General features: G+C 40.8%; 1 protein-coding gene across 2 annotated transcripts; it reads right to left on the reverse strand.

Moving 5' to 3' along the window:
- Positions 1 to 4,196: 4,196 nt before the first annotated feature.
- On the reverse strand, positions 4,197 to 18,312 carry LOC308281621 (uncharacterized protein). Of its 2 annotated transcripts, XR_013961848.1 has the most exons (8): positions 18,180 to 18,312; positions 9,982 to 10,042; positions 9,510 to 9,869; positions 9,340 to 9,399; positions 8,499 to 8,639; positions 5,810 to 5,899; positions 4,944 to 5,705; positions 4,197 to 4,596 (listed from the first exon to the last, which is right to left on the reverse strand). XR_013961848.1 is itself a non-coding variant. In XM_080721851.1 (7 exons), the coding sequence occupies exons 2-6, from the start codon at positions 10,037 to 10,039 to the stop codon at positions 5,814 to 5,816; spliced, it is 705 nt and encodes a 234-aa protein (XP_080577977.1). In that variant the 5' UTR covers positions 10,040 to 10,042; positions 18,180 to 18,312; the 3' UTR covers positions 4,197 to 5,705; positions 5,810 to 5,813. The 2 variants fall into 2 exon arrangements, 1 of the variants encoding a protein (XP_080577977.1); XM_080721851.1 differs by having other exon boundaries at positions 4,197 to 5,705.
- Positions 18,313 to 19,175: the final 863 nt, after the last annotated feature.

The following is a 19,175-nucleotide window of genomic DNA, read 5'->3' on the forward strand; positions in this document are numbered from 1 at the left end:
TAGGTGGGTTCGTTTTCTTGTTTTATCTTTCTAATTAGATATTCCATATACCTCAATATAATAGTTTATTTTACTGAGTAATAAATAAATAAACGTACCCGTATGCATTTCCAATTGGATCTCAAAGGAACTTTTTCTTATCAACTTTAACTGTTGGCTAAACTGTACATTTTGCTTAACGGTTGAAGCATAGGCACTGCACACACTTTTAAGCTGTACGCTGTTAGGGCTGCTAGTCCCAGTTGTCCTACGCCCAGTTGTCCTACGTCCCAGTTGTCCTACTGTGTCCCAGTTGTCCTACTGTAGCCTGGCTGCATGGGCTAGACCGCGAACAGACTGTAAAGCAAGCGATCTTCATCCCATTCATGCGTTTATCGTGCGCTTGCCCAGGCCGATAACTATAACGATTGCATTCACCACGGCTTCGTAACTCGCGCGGCGGGCACTCGCGCCTGCGGCGCTCGGGCGCGAAGAGCAGGACCAAGGTCCGCTGGCCTTCGCGCCGCTTGCAATGTCGTGGACAATAATTACAGTCGGACGTTGGACGCGTACACACATTTCGCCCAATTTCAAACTGCCAGGCTACAGTAGGACAGTAGGACAACTGGGACGCAGTAGGACAACTGGGACGTAGGACAACTGGGCGTAGGACAACTGGGATTTTCCCCGCTGTTACACTGTGTTGAACCAGTGAGACTCCCTAATCGGGAGATAAGAAACCGTCAGGTCGGCAACCTCATGGTGGCGCTAGAAGAGGGGCTTGTGAGAAATCAGGGGCGGAGGTTGTGGTTTGCCAGCCAAGGAGTGTGTGAGTGTGTGCAAAGTTTGACATGGATAGTGTGACGGACAGACTGGCAGCCGGTGGAGCTTTTCATAGTAACTTGTGACCTGACGGCCGCAATTATAGCCTATATTGTGTGTCGTGCAATGCAGTGGATCTCAAACTTTTACATTTTAAGGTCTCCCCTTAACTCTGACAGTGTACAAATGGAACCAAATGGACCCTAACAAGTCCATTTGGTTCCATTCACTGTCGGAGTTACAGACTTGTATGGGTCAATTAAAGCCCGTATCAGAGTCTACGGTGGAGACCTATCCACCGCAAATTTGAGGTGGAAAGCTTTCCACCTCAAGTCAGAAAATAAGTGCAGGCCATCATAGTCACGGCCCACGGTGAAGTCCTTTACCCCGTCTAGACCGGTTCAGGTCGACCATTCAGTGAACGGGGTGTAGAGCCTGTCTGTCTGATAGTAAAAACAGAGAGATGTGTTGGGACTCACGGTGGAAAGCTCTCCACCGTGAGGAATGATGTAACGTTGTAGTTTCATGACTCAAAAAGACTCGAAAAGACTACACCGCGGTGTAAAGCCTTCCACCGCGGACCCGACTATGATACGGGCTTTAGACCCCCATAAAGGAACCCACAAAGTCCCTGGAATCCACTTTGAGAACCACTGGTGTAACACATTTCACAGGTTCTGGATTTGTTACAAGGAAGGAAGCTGTTTTGAAAATGTGTGCAAATCTTTGAATATATGTATTTTTTAAGCGAACATTTCTAACAAAAATTTTGCTTCTGGGGGGGTCCCTGGAACTAAATATTTTGAGATGGGGGTCCGTGGCCAAATACATATCATTTGGGGGTCCTTGACATGAAAAGGTTTGAGCACCACTGACATAGAAACATATTTTTTTTCAAAAACCTTAGAAGGATTTGAAATATTCAAAGACTTGCACACATTTTCAAGATTTTTCAAAAACAGCAGATCTACAAGCTCGCAGCGTGGCACTCGGTGCTGCGCTGTGAGCTTGTATATCTGCTATTTTTCAATAGTTAAAGCACAAAATAATGCGTAATAATGCGTTCCCAGTCTAAATGGGTTAAACCTCCTCCCCCTATGTGAAGAACATTCATGGGGGGCCCGCAGTGAATCCTTGTACCCAGGGCCCAGAATTTGGCGTGACACCCCTGTTCATCTGACAGTATCAATTTGATCCAATCAGGATAGAGAACTCAGACAGAATACAGATTATCATTATTTTATGCTTTAACTATTGAAAAATAGCAGATATACAAGCTCACAGCGCGAGCTTGTAAATCGTGAAAATTTGAATTTTGACCCGATTCTATAAGTGTCTTTTGAATCCTTCTAAGATTTTTTGAAAAACCTATGTTTCTATGTGAGCAATCTGGCTCGCCATTGTCAAAGAAAAGGTCCTTTTCACCTAAATGGAGCTCAGTTTAGTCTGTTCTTGAGAGACTACTATGTCAGTGGTTCTCAAACCTTTTCATGTGAAGGTCCCCCAAAATGATATATATTTGGCCACAGACCCTCATCTCAAAATATTTAGTTCCAGGGACCCCCCAGAGGCAACATTTTAGTTACAAACGTTTGCTTTAAAAATACATATATTCAAAGATTTGCACAGTTTTCATGACTTTTCAAAAATAGCAGATCTACAAGCTCGCAGCGCGGCACTCGGTGCCGCGCTGTGAGCTTGTATTTCTGCTATTTTTCACTGGTTAAAGCATTCAATAATTCTAGGCCTGAATGGGTTAAACAAGTGAAATAGGAAGTGATGACACAAAGAAATGAGCAGACACAATTGGAACTGCACAGATGATAAATGGGTAGGACTCTCCTGATTGGCTGAAATGTCTATATTTGTCTAAAATTATGAATTCCCTCATATTACGGTCTCAACCAAGTTAATAGGTTATTCCTCTCAAAACTACAGATAATTTGACATATACTGTAGCTACCAATTAGCCGTATTTGAAACTTAAAATGTTTTTATCCAGCAAACCACAAAAAAACGAAATAGTTTACCCACATAATTATTGGGTGATTACTATACACTATCTAATTCAACATCAAAATAGCACACTGCCAGTCTCTGGCTGAACAGAAACTACAGAATGGCATCACTATTACACAACACAACGCAACACAACACAACACAACACAACACATCATAAAACGGTAGCAGGGACAGGACAGGCCCAGACTGGCAAAAGGCACAGAGAAAACACACAGGCGCCTGTTCCTCTTATTATAACTCTATGGCCTGCTCCATAAGCCATGATGGAAAGCTTCCTGTATCTTCAAGCCGAGATCTCTGCCAAATCAAGCCAATATCTCTGTCAACACATGATGACGTACATCCGTGGCCACATTATTGTGTGAAGATAATCTTCAATGTTTTATGTCCAGTGGTGGAAAAATTACTCACTTATTTTACTTAAGTAAAAGTATCAATACTGAAATGTAAAAATACCCTGTTAGGGTGCCCTCACCCCAAAATACCTAGAGTGGAATCCGCCAAATGCATTTCAATGAGAATGAGCGTTTTTTTGCCAGTAGAGGCCGATTTCTGCAAAAAACACTCCATTCTCATTGAAAGGCATTGGCGGATTCCACTCTAGGTATTTTGGTGTGTGGGCTGGGCACCCTAAAAAGTAAAGGTCTAGAATTCAAAATGTACTTGAGTAAAAGAGCAAAAGTATTAGTATCAAAATGTACTTAAAGTACCAAAAGTAGAAAGTACTCAATATGCAGAATGAGTTTTCAAATGTATACAAATCTTTTCAAAATAGCAGGCCTCACAATGCGTCACGCATTGTGAGCTTGCTATTTTCAAATGGCCGAAATGTATATATGGTTGAATGGTTAATGTATGTTTTGTAATAATAATCAAAATCTTCAAAGTAATTAGTAACTAATGTTTTCAAATAAATGCAGTGGAGTAGCCTTAAGAGTACAATATTTGGATCCGAGATGTAGTGGAGTAAAGGTAAAAGTGGTACTTAAGCAAATGTACTTAGTTACTTTACACCACTGTTTATGTTTACTCTTTAGACAGCAAGCCTCTTTCAGTTGATATGGGAGGCTGAGTGGAAAGGTATTCTGCATGATGTAACAGCCCGCCGGATTGGTATTGAACGATAGTGATGAGACAGTTGAGTTCCAAACAGATGCTGCTTTCTATCAACTGTGCTACTAAAAGTGCTTGGTGCTACCAGGTGCTTCCCCACAATAAAGCAGCATCTGTTTGGAACTCAACTGTCTCATCTCTATCGTTCAATACCAATCCGGGGGGCTGTTACACATGATAAGAGGTGAAGATGGTCATCTGAATGTTACGTTACATTTCCCCAAGCAACCAAAGCAAGAAAAAGGAAGTTCATTCTTATTCAAATCTTTATTTTAAATGTAAACAAAATGAGAAAATAGTGTACAGCATGGTTTCATTGAATATAATATACTGTACAGTAGAAAAGTAAATAAAATAGATTGCTTTTGTTAAAAATTATTATTAAGTACAACATCAATAAGAAAAAAGAAGCACATTCTAAAAGGACAATAACATACACTTGAACACTGCCCTCGCCAAAAGGTTAATCATTTATTTTTACACCACAAGCCAGATTGACCATAAACCTTTGCTCAGTGTTGATATCAAATCTTTACCAAAACACAATCTATCACCCTGGCTCAGTTTTGAAGGCATTGGATGTTGTTTACAGTAGGTAATCTCCATGACCATAAGGAAGTAAGTATTTTATACAGTGTTTCAATAAAGACATAACTAAACCTGATACAAACGGCGAGATTACATGGGGCGAGTGAGGAGAATGTTCTTATATGGTCTAGTATTGCACATAAGCTTAAAGATATGATTCAAGAGGTCGGTGCATAGTGGTTCTGACCTGGCACAGGTACGCACTATAATTGCACTGTTGGTCCGGGGAATGAGGGGTGGGTGGGTTTATGTTTGTTTGTTTTTTCCTTTATGTATTATTTTGTTTTTGAGTTTTTTTATGTATGTATTTATGTTGTTGTATTTTGTTGCATTTCCATTTTTATTGTTGATACATGTGATTCTGGATTTCATGAAAAATGTAAAATAAAAAAGATTTGATAACAAAAAAAAAACTAAACCTGATACAATGCTATTCACAGTAAAGAAGAATGAAGACAAAATTACTTCAGATTCATATTTTTAGGATCTCTAAAGGGGAACACATACCGGACGCAGATGGCTGCGCAGCATCGCAGTATTATCATGCGTGAAATGCCGTGTGGTAACACCAACTGGATGCGGCGCACTGCATTTTCACCGCGCTGCAACGCCTATAATAGAACAGCGGCATATCGGATCGGCGGGCGAGGCGGCAGACCCACGCCTGCGCGGATCTGACCCCTCCAGTGTGGGTTACGTAATTGAAAATAATGGGGGCGTATGTTTTGACACGCCGCGTCCGTGCCACCTCCGCGTCCGTGCCACCTCCGCGTCCGGTGTGTGTTACCCTTTTTGGAGTTCTGGTTGCTATGTACAGTATATAAAAATATAATCTTTTTGTAATTTTTCAGAAAACTTTTCAGAAGATGTTTTTAGAATCATCCTCAGTCCTAAATGGGTTAATATACATAATGTATTTTTGTACATTTCTCTTTAGGGTCTCGAGCCGAAGGTTCAGAAACGCTTACATTAAGATTTAGACCACTCAGGGATTGCAAGTGATTTCTCTGGTAAATCAAAGTAGTGTTTTGGTTATATACACGTTGATTAGCGGAGTGTGAGAAACAAACTCTGACCACATTGATCAACAATGAAGTGTTCATTTGTTGGCGCTGCCGATAGAGGAATCATCACTTCTTCCCCCAGAGCGATAATTTCTTCACTATGTTCACTTTTCTTACCTATGAGAAAGATGTATCATATAAAATTATATAGAATTGAAAACAAATCTGTAAAATGATTGTCACCATAGGAACAACAGCATAAGAAAACATCAGAAGCTCACCTCCTCAGGGTCCCTCTGCCTCTGCACCCTCACCATCTTGCAGGTTTGCCTTTTCCTCATCTTGGTCATTTGGTGTATGGTTGGCGCCACCTGTAACAAATCAATGTTTGGTAAATATTACTTAGGTGGTCAATTGTGTTTTTGAAAATGCGTACTTTCCCTTTATATTTGAAACCATCGTGCTGCACAGAAAGATAAAGGTGTTACTTGAACCTGTGTTTTGTAAACTTTCTGAGTAATGCTATCCGGGGTGGGCGGCTGCACAACAGAAAAGTGTTCACAACATATAATTTAAATGGTAGGCCTAAGACGGAATTAATTTCCCGCCGGATTGCATGACTCGCGTCATGCAATTTCCCAGAATTGCATCTTTCTAGTTGTTCTTGTAACTGTATGGCAACTCATTTACTCATAGCCATGGGAACTGTGTCACTCATGAGTATATTGATAAATATGCTTGGCCTGTCCTGACAAGCTGAAGAAAGGGAAAGAGGAGCACTCATCAACATATTGTTCAAAACTCTTTAAGTCTCGGCCGGATGCACGGTTCAAGCAACAATGAGCCTTTAGAAAAAAGCACTCAGTTAGAAGAAACGCTTATAGGGTTTCCATTCACGCCCGAGGAAGGCGCCTTATGGGCCGAAATGTTGCTTGTTGATGTGCTGCTGGGGGAAAACCCTATATCAAAGAGTGCTGTCCTGACAGGAACCTGCTCGGCTGCATTGACTAGCTCCCTGCTCCCAGCTAAATCCTAAGAGTTCATATAAGGGTTGTTATCCCATAATTACTCTTATGGACTTGTGAGTTAAACAAACACTGAGGATTTTACTCCTCAGCTGTACTTCTTTACTGCACATGATCACCAGTGTGATAGCCTATATTTTACATAGCATGTGAACGTGTTACTCAATACTGTATGGTCACAGTATACGGTACAACAAATGTGACAGTCTTATGCAAAGGTTAAAATGACATTTAAACAGCATATTATTTAGACAGATGCCGTGTTAATTTGTTGACCTGGCATCCTATAGTTTGTATAGTTCCTTTTTTTGTATTATACTGTTTAGACCGATGCCAGTTTGGTGTATCTGTGATCCTAGATAACTAAGGCACTTGAATAAACTGTCTCTAGTCTTGTAATATACGTGAGGAATATCTTCATACGTCTTTACACAGACCTTTATGAATATTAGACATAAAACAGGGTCACATAACTGTGCACTGAAATAATACTAGTTTAGGAGCCAAAGTCCGTTCAGGCCTGTATGGTTAGACTGGAGGCTAAAACATTCTCTAATGGCTGTCCAGCAGAACCACCTGGAGATCTTATCTATTGACATTTCCCAGAGATCTGACCTGACGTGCATACCCACAATTATTCTCTTGAGGGTTTATTCATTCCTAGGAATAACCTTATTTTCTAATAGATATGAATAACATTGGTAATAACTTGTGTCAAAACCAGGCCTTAAAATGTCATTCCCACTGGGCACGATACAGATAACTGGCGTTATCACCATATGTTGGCGTTCACATCAATTATGTCGGCGTATAGTTGTGGCGTGGACGCTACCATTCACTTGGGTTGAGAATAATTTTTAAAACGATATCTTTATCTTTATCATTATTGAGCCCGGTGGGAATGACGCTTAATAGATTCCTAGGCTATAACCCTGTTATTTCTTAAAAGGTGACTTTAAACAATGGTTGATCCAATCAGCTCAGATGGAGCCTCAGGACTGGGGGGCTGTACTAAGACACATATTCTCAGAGACCAATAGGAGAAGACACTATACCTTTGAGGTGACACACCCCCTATAGGAGCATGCTGGGATGTTCTTTGTACTTTGTATAAAATGCCATTTACTGGAAGATGTGTGCACAGTAGGGGTACACTACACGTACCCCCATTTGAGAAACACTGCACTACATGTCTTGTAAATCACTCTGGCTCGTTGTGAGCTTGTAGATCTGCCATTTTCACTACTTCTTAAACATTTGTTTTTTATGGAATTTCTCTATGGATTTTTCTTTTAATCATTCATGAAATTACTTATTTTTTTATCATGTAAACTTTTGCTTTCTTGGTATTTTTTCTTTCTTTAAAAATAAATAAATAATTAAAAACAACATTTAGGAAACCAAACAGGTAGGGACCCATAAAAATGTGTCCATGACCCACACTTGGGTCCTGCAGTGTTTGGGAACCTGTGTTTTAGACTTGTCTTCAGGCCTCTGATATGAAAAGATATATAAGTGACACTGTATACACAATGTTCTGATGCCGCTGACAGACATTAAAGTGTTATGGTTATGTCACTTCCCGTTACTAGTCTATTCAACAGCTAAATACCGTGTGCCACTTTTAGGTCTCTACTTGAATTTACTTCCCTTTCTTCTGTTCAAAATGACTGCATGCAAAGTGCATGCACCACAGTAGTTCAACTGGTTTGCCAGGTATAACTTGATAGTAGTATAAGGTTTCAATCTTTTTATCTAATTTAAGCCCATAATTTTGCCTCTGCCATTATAGAAAACAGAGGCATGCTGCATATACCCTGCCACAGGTGTGCCCATTCGCTTAAATGTAGTATTTTATGTATTTCCGTAAGATAGTTTTTTTGAAAGGATACATGATATCACATCACACGTCAATAACCAGACAGAGAGGTGTTTGTGTGCTTACCATTAGAACACCTTCTCCTCAGCAGCAATAGTACCAGGAGTCCAACGATCAATGAGCCGATGACCACAACAGGAGCAACTATATTGACTGCAGGAACCTTTTCCTTTGTCTCGATCACATCCTCTTGCTGTTCCACAGCGCCTGAAAATGTTATAAGAGCTGTTTTAGGTTTTTAACAAAAGTTATTGTTCCAAAACCTTTTTCCAATTTTGACTCGTAAACACTTTGAGCAGAAATTATATATATATATTTTTTTTTAGAACAGTGGTTCTCAGCCTGCGGGTCGGGGCCCCCAGAGGGGTCTCCACATGTTTTTTTTTTTTGGGGGGGGGGCAGTCAATTGACAATTTAAGGACTTTTAATACCTAATACAGAGAAACATTTAATTAAAAAAATACCATTACTGTATAATCAACAAACTATTCTATAAAATAACTCTCGGCTGTGAGACAACTTCTGACAAGCTGTCGTCATTGTATTCTCCGTTCTGGTCCTTTTAAATACAGCTGTGTATTCAATACGAAAACGAGGATATCCACCCTGGGAGTGTGGGACCCGCTTTCAAAAAAGATGCGGACTGGGTCATACGGTACATACGCGTCTCTGTGTGTCAATATCGCCGTTTCAATAGTTTAGGTTAGCGGGGTCGTACTCGTGTAAAAGCCCCCTTAGACATTCACCTAAGGTTCTTTGGCAAACTGACATGTGTTGGATGGAAATTAATAGAGGTAAGGCAGAATATTTAATCTATCAATATACCATGTCCTATGATATACTGTACTAATGCACAAAGATAGTGTCAAGCTATCAAACCCAGAAAAAAAAGAAAAGTAAAACATACCAAGTTTGGAGGGGGGAAGCTCAAAAGTAGTCTCTCCTTCTTTTGGTGTACTATATTTGGCTGCAAAGAGAAAGGCATTAAGACATTAAGACAACAGTGAAAATGTATAACCATGTGTATAAAAGCAAAATGGCCACAGTGTGAATATGGTCAATATAGAAGGCTCTCACCTGTGACACTGAGGCTGATTTTTTTTTTGTCTGAACCCTGGTCTGTCATCACATAGCATTCATACTCTCCGCTGTCATTAATCTGGGTCTTGCTGACAATCAGGGACACATCTCTGGTGCTCTCATTCAGGTTTTGCATAGAAAAATGAAAACGTGTTTTTTCTGTGAGCTGAGGGTTTTTCTGTAGTTGGAAAGCAACTAATGGTTTTTCATTTCCTGTTTTCTTCCAAGTGACCACTGTGATCTTTGCATCTTTTGCTTCATTTGAAGGGTTGATGTCACATTTAAGGATAGAATCCTTGCCAATTTCACCATGGTTTTCAGATGTGCACTTTAACTCTACAAAGGCTTTAGACTGAGCTATAAAAAAAGAAAAAGACAAAAATGATGGTTAAGTAACAACAACATGTCAAACAGTAAAATGTCAGATTGGAATTCTGGAGGTCAGGACCATTCTTAAAGCAATAGTTACCTGCACTGACAGATATGATGGTCAGAAGCAGCACACATGTTCCAACCACCGAGACCATGATCTGTAGTGAAAGAAAAAATATTGTTTATGTGGGGGTTATCCGTGATCGTCAATAACATGACCATGTACATGGTAAAATCATTAGTGCTTAACTCTGAGAAGGGGGGGGGGGTTAAACTGAATAGTAAAAAAAGAACTAAATACAAACTAAAGTGATCAATGCAAAACTAAAACTAAATAGTAAAATTTGTTTTGGGTGAAAATAGAGTAACAGAGTAAAATGTTTAAGTGGTGAGATTGAGATAACTTAAAGAAGCGGTGCCATAGTTTTGTACTTTTTCTGGTTTTCATGTGTCTATGAGGTTGACAGTACTTCACTAGACCCCCTGGTGTGGTTGTCATGAGCAATTGTGTATTCCCTTTGTATTTGGGGTTTCTTCCTGGAGGCTGACACCTTGTGGGTCAAAAGTGCCGATCCAAAAACACAGATAGAGTGACATCATATAATGATCCCCTCCCCTTTTACCATTCACCCAACACTCTGGGTGTGGCTAACTTCAGCTAGGTCATCCACCATGACAACCAGGCATACTTAATGAACTGGTGGGTGTGGCCACATAAAAACCTATTTTTAACTCTTTCTGTAAACTTTTTTGGAAAAAATAGTATAATCATAATACATGATAATCATGTTTTAGAGGGGGAAAGATCATGGCACCTCATCTTTAAGAAAGGATTTCTGCATAGAAACAGTAATCTAGGATCATAGGTTGTTGGTTTACCTATGACAGAGGTTTTCAATCTTTTTTATGCAGCCCTGCACCCCTGAATTACACTTATATTTTTAGAATCTTATATTTATTACGCTATGTAAATAGGCACATCTTACCACCTGAGATTCGGTATGTCACAGAGAAATATCCGTTTCCATCAGAACTGACTGAAAATAACTTTATACTTGACGTTTAACCACTTAAACCCCAGCATCCCTATTCTGGGGGAAAGGTAGATCTTTTTTTTTTGTTTATTTATTTTATTTTTTTTGACATACAAAACAACATATACAATACAATAAAAGACTACAATCAAAGTTCAGACAAACAAATAACTCATCAAGTAGAGTGCAAATCAGGTCTGTTTTACTAAGCATAGAGGCTCTAAGTGGTTCCAAATATTATCAAAGTATTCTGAGGCACCCCTGGACTGGCATAACGGCACCCACTTTGGGAAACCCTGACCTATGATCCTAGTTACTGCTTCTATGCATTTGAAGTACTAGAAGCTGGCGACCTGGCCAACTCGGAACAATGTAAATAGGGAATGAATGCCCCGCCCTTTAATGCAAACCCCATTATACCTGTTTTCATAGGACCCGTTTTGACCATCTGTCTGCCTGTGTCCATTTATGCCCATATATGGAGATATCTGTATCTGTCTGTCTGTCGGCGTCCATTTTATGTCCATATATGGAGATCACTGCAGTTATAGTTCTGGGTCCATTTTATGCTCATATATGCCCATATATGGAGATATCTGTCTATCTGCGTCCATTTTATGCCCATATATGGAGATCTCTGTATCTGTCTGTCTGTGTCCCTTTTATGCCCGTATATGGAGATCTTTGTGATTCTGCGTCCATTGTATGCCCATATATGCCATATATGGAGATATCTGTTTATCTGCGTCCATTTTATGCCCATATATGAGATCTCTGTTGCTTTTTCAAACAGATGGTCAAAACGGGTCCTATGACAACAGGTATAATGGGGTTTGCATTAAAGGGGGAACCGGCACTGTGTCTGCAACACAGTCGGAGGCACAGACAGATACAGAGATCTCCATAATGGGAATAAAGGGACACAGACAAACTTAATGCAAACCCCATTATACCTGTTGTCATAGGACCCGTTTTGACCATCTGTTTGCCTGTGTCCATTTATGCCCATATATGGAGATATCTGTATCTGTCTGTCTGCGTCCACTTTATGCCCATATATGGAGATCTTTGACCATCTGTTTGCCTGTGTCCATTTATGCCCATATATGGAGATATCTGTATCTGTCTGTCTGCATCCATTTTATGCCCATATATGGAGATCTATGCAGTCACAGTGCCAGTTCCGGAAAATCCTGATGTCAGACATCAGAATCCGAACCTTTCGTGCTGGTTCCAGAAAAACGTGTATCGGGTCGGGTCGAGGCCGAGCACTGCACTACCTGCTGCGGTGGGGAACGCGCGTGCCGATTTTGAAATAGGGAATGAATGCCCCACCCTTTAATGCAAACCCCATGAATGCCCCACCCTTTAATGCAAACCCCAATATACCTGTTGTCATAGGACCCGTTTTGACCATCTGTTTGTCTTTGTCCACTTATGCCCATATATAAAGATCTCTGCACACACAGTACCGGTTGCGGAAAACTCTGATGTCAGACATCAGCTCCGCATACGGGCATTCATTTTATTCCCATATATGGAGAACGCGCGTGCCGGTGGGACGAACGGTTCTCGAGATACGCGGATTACATACATACATACACACTCACAGAGATTTTTTGTTGACTCATGTACGTACGTGATGTCAGAGCCTTTTATGAAGTGATGTCACAATGAGTCAGCGCTTGCGCCGATTTCCTCCGGAACAGCCTGATGTCAACAATCAGCCCGCATAAGGAGATTCCGAACGTTTCGCGCCGGTTCGGGAAAACCGCGCGTCGGGTCGGGTCGAGGCCCGGCACTGCACTCCGTGCCGCGGCGGGGAACGCGCGTGCCGAATCTGAAGCCGGTGGGACGAACGGTTCTCGAGATACGCGGATTACAGACACGCAGAGACTTCTCGCATTTATAGATAGATTACCTTGTGTTTACCTTGATTACTGTAAAATGCCTAAATTGTAAATGGTACTATGTACATCCATACTCCCTCACGTATATGAACACACACAGAGCTAACAAACCATTCAACTTTAATTGTGTCAGAGGTCAAAGTATGTTTCTTTCATTTCTATAGAAATCCTAATGCCATGCCATACTATGCAGCCGGTTCAGCATGTTCCTTATCACTTTTATTTTCACACTTGGTCACTGACGCATTATTACACTGTGATGCAACTCCCTGCGGACTGCCTTGCACATTTTTGGGAAAGTGAAAGAGAAATACTATCCTAAAACAAATAGTTTCTTGGCAACATTCATGTCTTTTGTCTGGCAACATGGAAAAGTCCCTGATGTGCATGTGTCCGTATAGGCGACCCACACCCAGTCTTTGGGAACCAGTGGTATCGAAATGTATTACCTGACTGGAAAAAGGGGTAGATGGTTGTGCTACTGTATTTGCACTTCTAACAAGGATAAAATAGTCAAAGAAACTACAAAGATAGCCTTCATTATAATGAAGACTTTATAAGTGACCAATTCTGATTTCATTAGAATACGCATAAAACCAACCAAGAGTCCAGGTTGTGTATGGAGACATACAGACCAACCAAAGATGTTATGGCTCTTCTTTGAGTAGGCCTAAATAGATGAATATAGGATATGAAAAAAGGAATACCAGAGATTAAGCCTGCTGTTGTTTTAACCAGAACCAGAAGGTTGCGTGACTATCATTGCAATGTGGCTAGTCATCGTCAAGAAAAGGGACCACCGCCCACTTGTCCCTTTTCTGTAACTAGCTACTACTCTGTCTCGAGAGAATGCTATAATTGTAACACGTCTCCCACAGCAATTAAAAGCGAGAGTCGAGACACGAACTCAGGCAGCAGCCAGCTCTGTGTCTACAAACTAAAGTGATCAATGCAAAACTAAAACTAAATTGTAAAAAGGAGGAATTCCCTTTATCACAAACAACTACCACCAATAAAGAGGGCAATAAACGAAGAAACCGGACAACTTCCTTAATCCTTTCTGCCAAATAAAAACTACTTGGATGAGAAAGTCGAGGAAAACATCCACAAACCACGAGACCTATGGAAGCTATTTAAAACCCAACTAGTCTGCGGCGCCAAACTCAGATCCATAACCAGCAACATATCCATCCAACCTCCCATCACCCTCCTCACTGACAGTCTTGATGTAGCCAAAAATGTTAACATCTACTTCACCTCCATGGCCAAAAATCTGGTCAAAAAACTGCCCGCTCCATCTGGGCTGTTTGGTGTTAAGCACATCTTGAAATTCTACAGGAACCTTGGGGTATGCAAAGACAACTTCAAAATTGCCATGGTGACAACTGATGAAGTGTTTATAAAACTGCGCACCCTACCTCAATACAAAGCCGCTGGCCATGACAAAATCTCCCCTAAATTTCTCATAGACTCAGCCGCCTCCATTGCCCCAATCATTACCCACATAATTAATCTACCGTATGTATCAAGCAGGGTTACGTCCCCCAGGACTTCAAATTAGCCAAAGTAACCCCCCTGCACAAAAAAGGCAGTAAACTTGACCCTGGCAACTACCGGCCAATTTCAATCCTTAGTTCCATCTCTAAGGTAATGGAAAGAATTGTCTATGAACAGGTGGCTAAATATCTTGAAGGGAGAAAACTGATCTACGAGTTCCAATCTGGCTTCAGAGAGTCCCATTCCACAGATACATGCCTCATCTATTTGAACGATTACATCAAACGTGCAATTCACAATGGCAAATATTGTGGCATTAGACGTTTGCCCGGGACCCAAACTAGTGAAAACAGCCGATCTACAAGCTCACATCGCGGCGACGTGTTGTGAGCTTGTAGATCGGCTATTTTCAACGCTCCTTAAAGGAGTAGTTCACCCCCAAAAATAAATGACTTTTCTTATTGATTAGGCTACTCACGCCATGGAGACTTGAGTTCAATAATTATTTTAGTTTTTTGTTGCATTCCGAAGACAATAATGCTTATACGGAATCAATGTGGGTAAATTTACAATAATACATTTTTTGTCTTAGGAATGCGACTAATACAAAAAAATATTATTAAACTCAAGTCTCCAGGGCATGAGTAATCGTTATAAAAAAGTCATTTTCGGGGTGAACTACTCCTTCAAACATTTGTTTTCTAATTTATAGAATTTCTTATATTTTTCCTTCAGGCCTATTAATAAAATTACGTTTAATTACTTATATTATTCATGGCAATATAGCTTTTTGGGGAATGTTATTTGAAAAGTTTTTGAAATAATAATGATGAAAAACAATGAGGGGGGTGGTGGGGGGGACACATCAAAATGTGCTGCGACCCACACATGTCTTTGGGAACCAGTGGCATCGATATGTAAATTACCTGACTGGAAAAAGGGAGAGATGGTTGTGCTAATGTATTTGCACTTCTAACAAGGATAAAATAGTCAAAGAAACGACAAAGATAGCCTTCATTATAATGAAGACTTTGGTTCTTTGGTTTCCGTAAAAAATATATAATTTTTTGATAAGGGTAATAATAATAATAACTAGAAGCAGTGCTCTTCCGAGCACAGGTCTCCACCAGGACGCACTACTGTATAATAGGCCAATGTAAAAAGGGTGGCATATGTTCTTCACCTTAGATCTTTCATGGCAATCGAACGCTGCATGCATGATTTCAAGCATTGTGTTCCAAAAATGTGTTTTGCTAAAGTCTACCTGCTGGTGGCGCTATAACAGGACAATGTTAAAAAGGTAGCATTTGTTCCTTGACTTAGTGGGAATATGTGTGGCAAATGTCACGGTAATCGCAAGCTGCGTTGATGATTTGAGGCATTTTGTTCAAAAACGGAGCAATCCTGCAAACTTTGGAAGCTAATATTAGCCAATCAGGATGGAATGTGAAATATCAGACGGATCGGACTTGATCACATGACTATAGAGATACTGTGTACCGATTTGCATGATTTTTGGATAAAATCTCAAGGAGTAATATCCAAAAATGTGTTTTACATAAGTCGGCCCAAAGGTGGCGCTATAAAAGGCTGATGTGAAAAATGCAGGGCAAAGGTTTATCCTTAGCCTCTAGGGAGTGTGCTTACAAAGTTTGAAACTGATCGGTGGAGTTATAGGTAAAACCACAAATCGGGCTGTTATAGCGCCACCATGAGGCTGATTAAAAAAGAATTAAGTGGCATTTCTTCCTCGGCCTAGTGGGAACGTGTGTGCGCGATTTCATGATAATTGCACTTTGCGTTTGTGATTTGAGGCATTTTGTTCAAAACGGCTCAATCCCACAAATTTTGGAAGCCAATCTTAGCCAATCAGGATGGAATATGCAAAATCGGACAGATCCGTGTCGATCACATGACTGTCGAGATACTGCCTACCGATTTGTAGGATTTTTGGACAAAATCTGTAAGAGTAGTGCACAGAAATGTGTTTAGCAAACATCGGCCACTAGTTGGCGCTAGAAAAGGCCCATTTGAAAAATTTAGGGCAGAGGTTCTAGATTGGCATCCAGGGAATGTGTGTGCTCACTTTGGCAGCGACCGGGCCAACGGCGACTGAGATTTGGCGCTCACAAACTGCGAGGACGGACGCACGCACGCACGGACGGACGGACGCACGGACGGACGGACGGAGGGGAAAACATACTCTCCCTCAGCCTTCGGCTGGTGGAGACAATAATAATAATAATAATTGTTATAAGTGAACAATTCTGATTTCATTAGAATACACATACAACCAACCAGTCCAGGTTGTGGAGACATACAGACCACCAAAGACGTTATGGCTCTTCTTTGAGTAGGCCTAAATAGATGAATATGATATGAAAAAAATCACACCCGTGTGAACTGAGCGGTGGTCGTGGAGGCTGTGCAACAGCACTACTGGGTGGGTGCAGCGGGGTTAGTGTGCTTTACAATGCTGTAGTTTCTTCACACACTCTAATTTATTTGACCCTAAAACATTCAGTTTGTTAATAATAATAATAATACTTGACAACACATGCTGACCCACCCTTCTCCCCTGTGTGTGTGTGTGTGTGTGTGTGTGTGTGTGTGTGTGTGTGTGTGTGTGTGTGTGTGTGTGTGTGTGTGTGTGTGAGAACAACAGCGCCCCTCCCTTAACATGTGTGGTCAGAAAAGGTACTGCAGGCTTGAGGCTACATACACGGACGGACGGACGCATACACACGGCCACGTATAGGAGACGGTGTGACCACCGCTCAAAAAGGTTACCAGAGATAAACCAGCTGTTGTTTTAACCACCAGAACCTTTCGCAAGCCAAGACAGACTGTTGCGTGACTTGCGTATCTTGTAAAACGACTCCCACACACAACAATTTAAAGCGAGAGTGAGACACGAGCTCAGGCAGCAGCCAGCTCTGTGTCTACATGAACTTTCACTTCTTTCTTGTTTGACAATCAATCCTTGGGGTTCCCTTCCCACATTTTGTCCTGATCAGGATTCCCCTGATCAGAACAAAATGGGGGAACTGAATCAATCAGATAATGATTCAATAATCAAAACGTCACCATAGGCCTACTCATACTTTTCATAACAATTGCACTGCACATTGTTAGTTTAGTAGGTAAATATTAACTAAAACATAATATGACTGTGAACACGAAGACAGGTAGGCCTACAGGCCAGCCTACAACCCTAGCCTAGTTAACCACCAAAATGTTTTTCCCCCTATTGATTATGCCTACCCATGAGAGACTTTAATTCATGGATATTTTGTTGTAGGCTATTTGTTGCATTCCTAAGACAAAAATGTGATTATAGTAAATTTACCCACATTGATTCCCTATCCGAAATCAATGAGGTATAGACCTACATTTATTGAAATTATTATTATTGTCTTAGGAATGCGTCAATGCGATAAATACAAAAAAGATCCATGTATCTATTGGGTGAGTAATCGGGTATAGAAAAAAAGAAGTCATTTCGGGGGTGAACTACTCCTTTAAAGCTTAAATCATTATTTGTAGAATTCATTCTGGCTTGGGAGATATTATGTCCACTGCCTGCAGCTGCAACTGACCCCACAGCATATCATATGACGCGTCGCGCGCGTTCAGGGAGTAAAGTCAAGTCTATATGGTTAAGTTCATATTTATTATTTATAGATTGTTCTGTATTGCCTAAACGTGTGTATAGCCTATTGGGCTGCTACTAAACAAACATGACCAAATATAACTTATTGCCATACATTTAGCCTACAAATAAAAACAAATAGGACCACTATCCCAACCGACCGCTCAATAAACGTATAGATATAGATATAGATATAGATTACCTTTATCCTTTAATTGCAAATAAGTGAACTTCAAGAGGAAACAATAAAGCAGGCTAGAAGCGTCCAGAGGGTCGATCTTTGTCTTCACTTCACACGGTCGGTCTTCAGGCTGTCTGCTCTGCATGTGTCTGACTGTGCTGCATGTGATTGTGCGTGGCCAAATGTGCTGCTGGCTGCTGCATGGAAATACTTTCACTTTCACTTTTAGCCTGGACTTTCCCATAGGCTATAAAACGACATTATACATTCTCGGGGTTGATAAAGGGGGTTTCGTCATAAGGGTTTAGCAAATATTCTCCCAAAAGCTAAGATTTTAATGAATAAAAAAAACACACACACACACACACACACACACACACACACACACACACACACACACACACACACACACACACACACACACACATATATATATATATATATATATATACCAGTAAGACTCCCTAATCGGGAGATAAGCGACCGTTGGTCGCTTATCTCCACAAATAGGCCAAAAGTTTGTTTTACCAATTATCAAGACATACGGGCAGTTGACAGTTTGCCATGGTTACTCATTGAAGTTGAATCTCCATATATGGAGATAACCTACGCATCACACTAAGTCTGACCTCACCAGCCCATATTTGGGTATGAGCAACTTATGTCTCCATATATGGAGATATGATGACATCACACAGTCCTCAGCGATGATGTGGCGTGATGTCATACAATACACAAACGAGCCCTACAGTATAAAGGGGCAATTCTTGCCAGGAAAGAAGCATTTCTTCGACTCAGACCTTATCGCCAGGGTTGGCTTATAGCAGCTGTCGGTAGGACCATATATGGATTCTGTTAGTGTGGATCTCCTAACAGGGCATCATCTGGGATACAATCCCTTTTATGCCCATATATGGAGATCCCTAACAGAATCCCTTTCATGCCCATATATGGAGATCCCTAACAGAATCCCTTTTATGCCCATATATGGAGATCCCTAACAGCATCCCTTTTATG

This window comes from Nannobrachium achirus, assembly GCF_963921795.1.
Source record: "Nannobrachium achirus genome assembly, chromosome: 3".
NCBI classification, from domain to species: Eukaryota; Metazoa; Chordata; class Actinopteri; order Myctophiformes; family Myctophidae; genus Nannobrachium; species Nannobrachium achirus.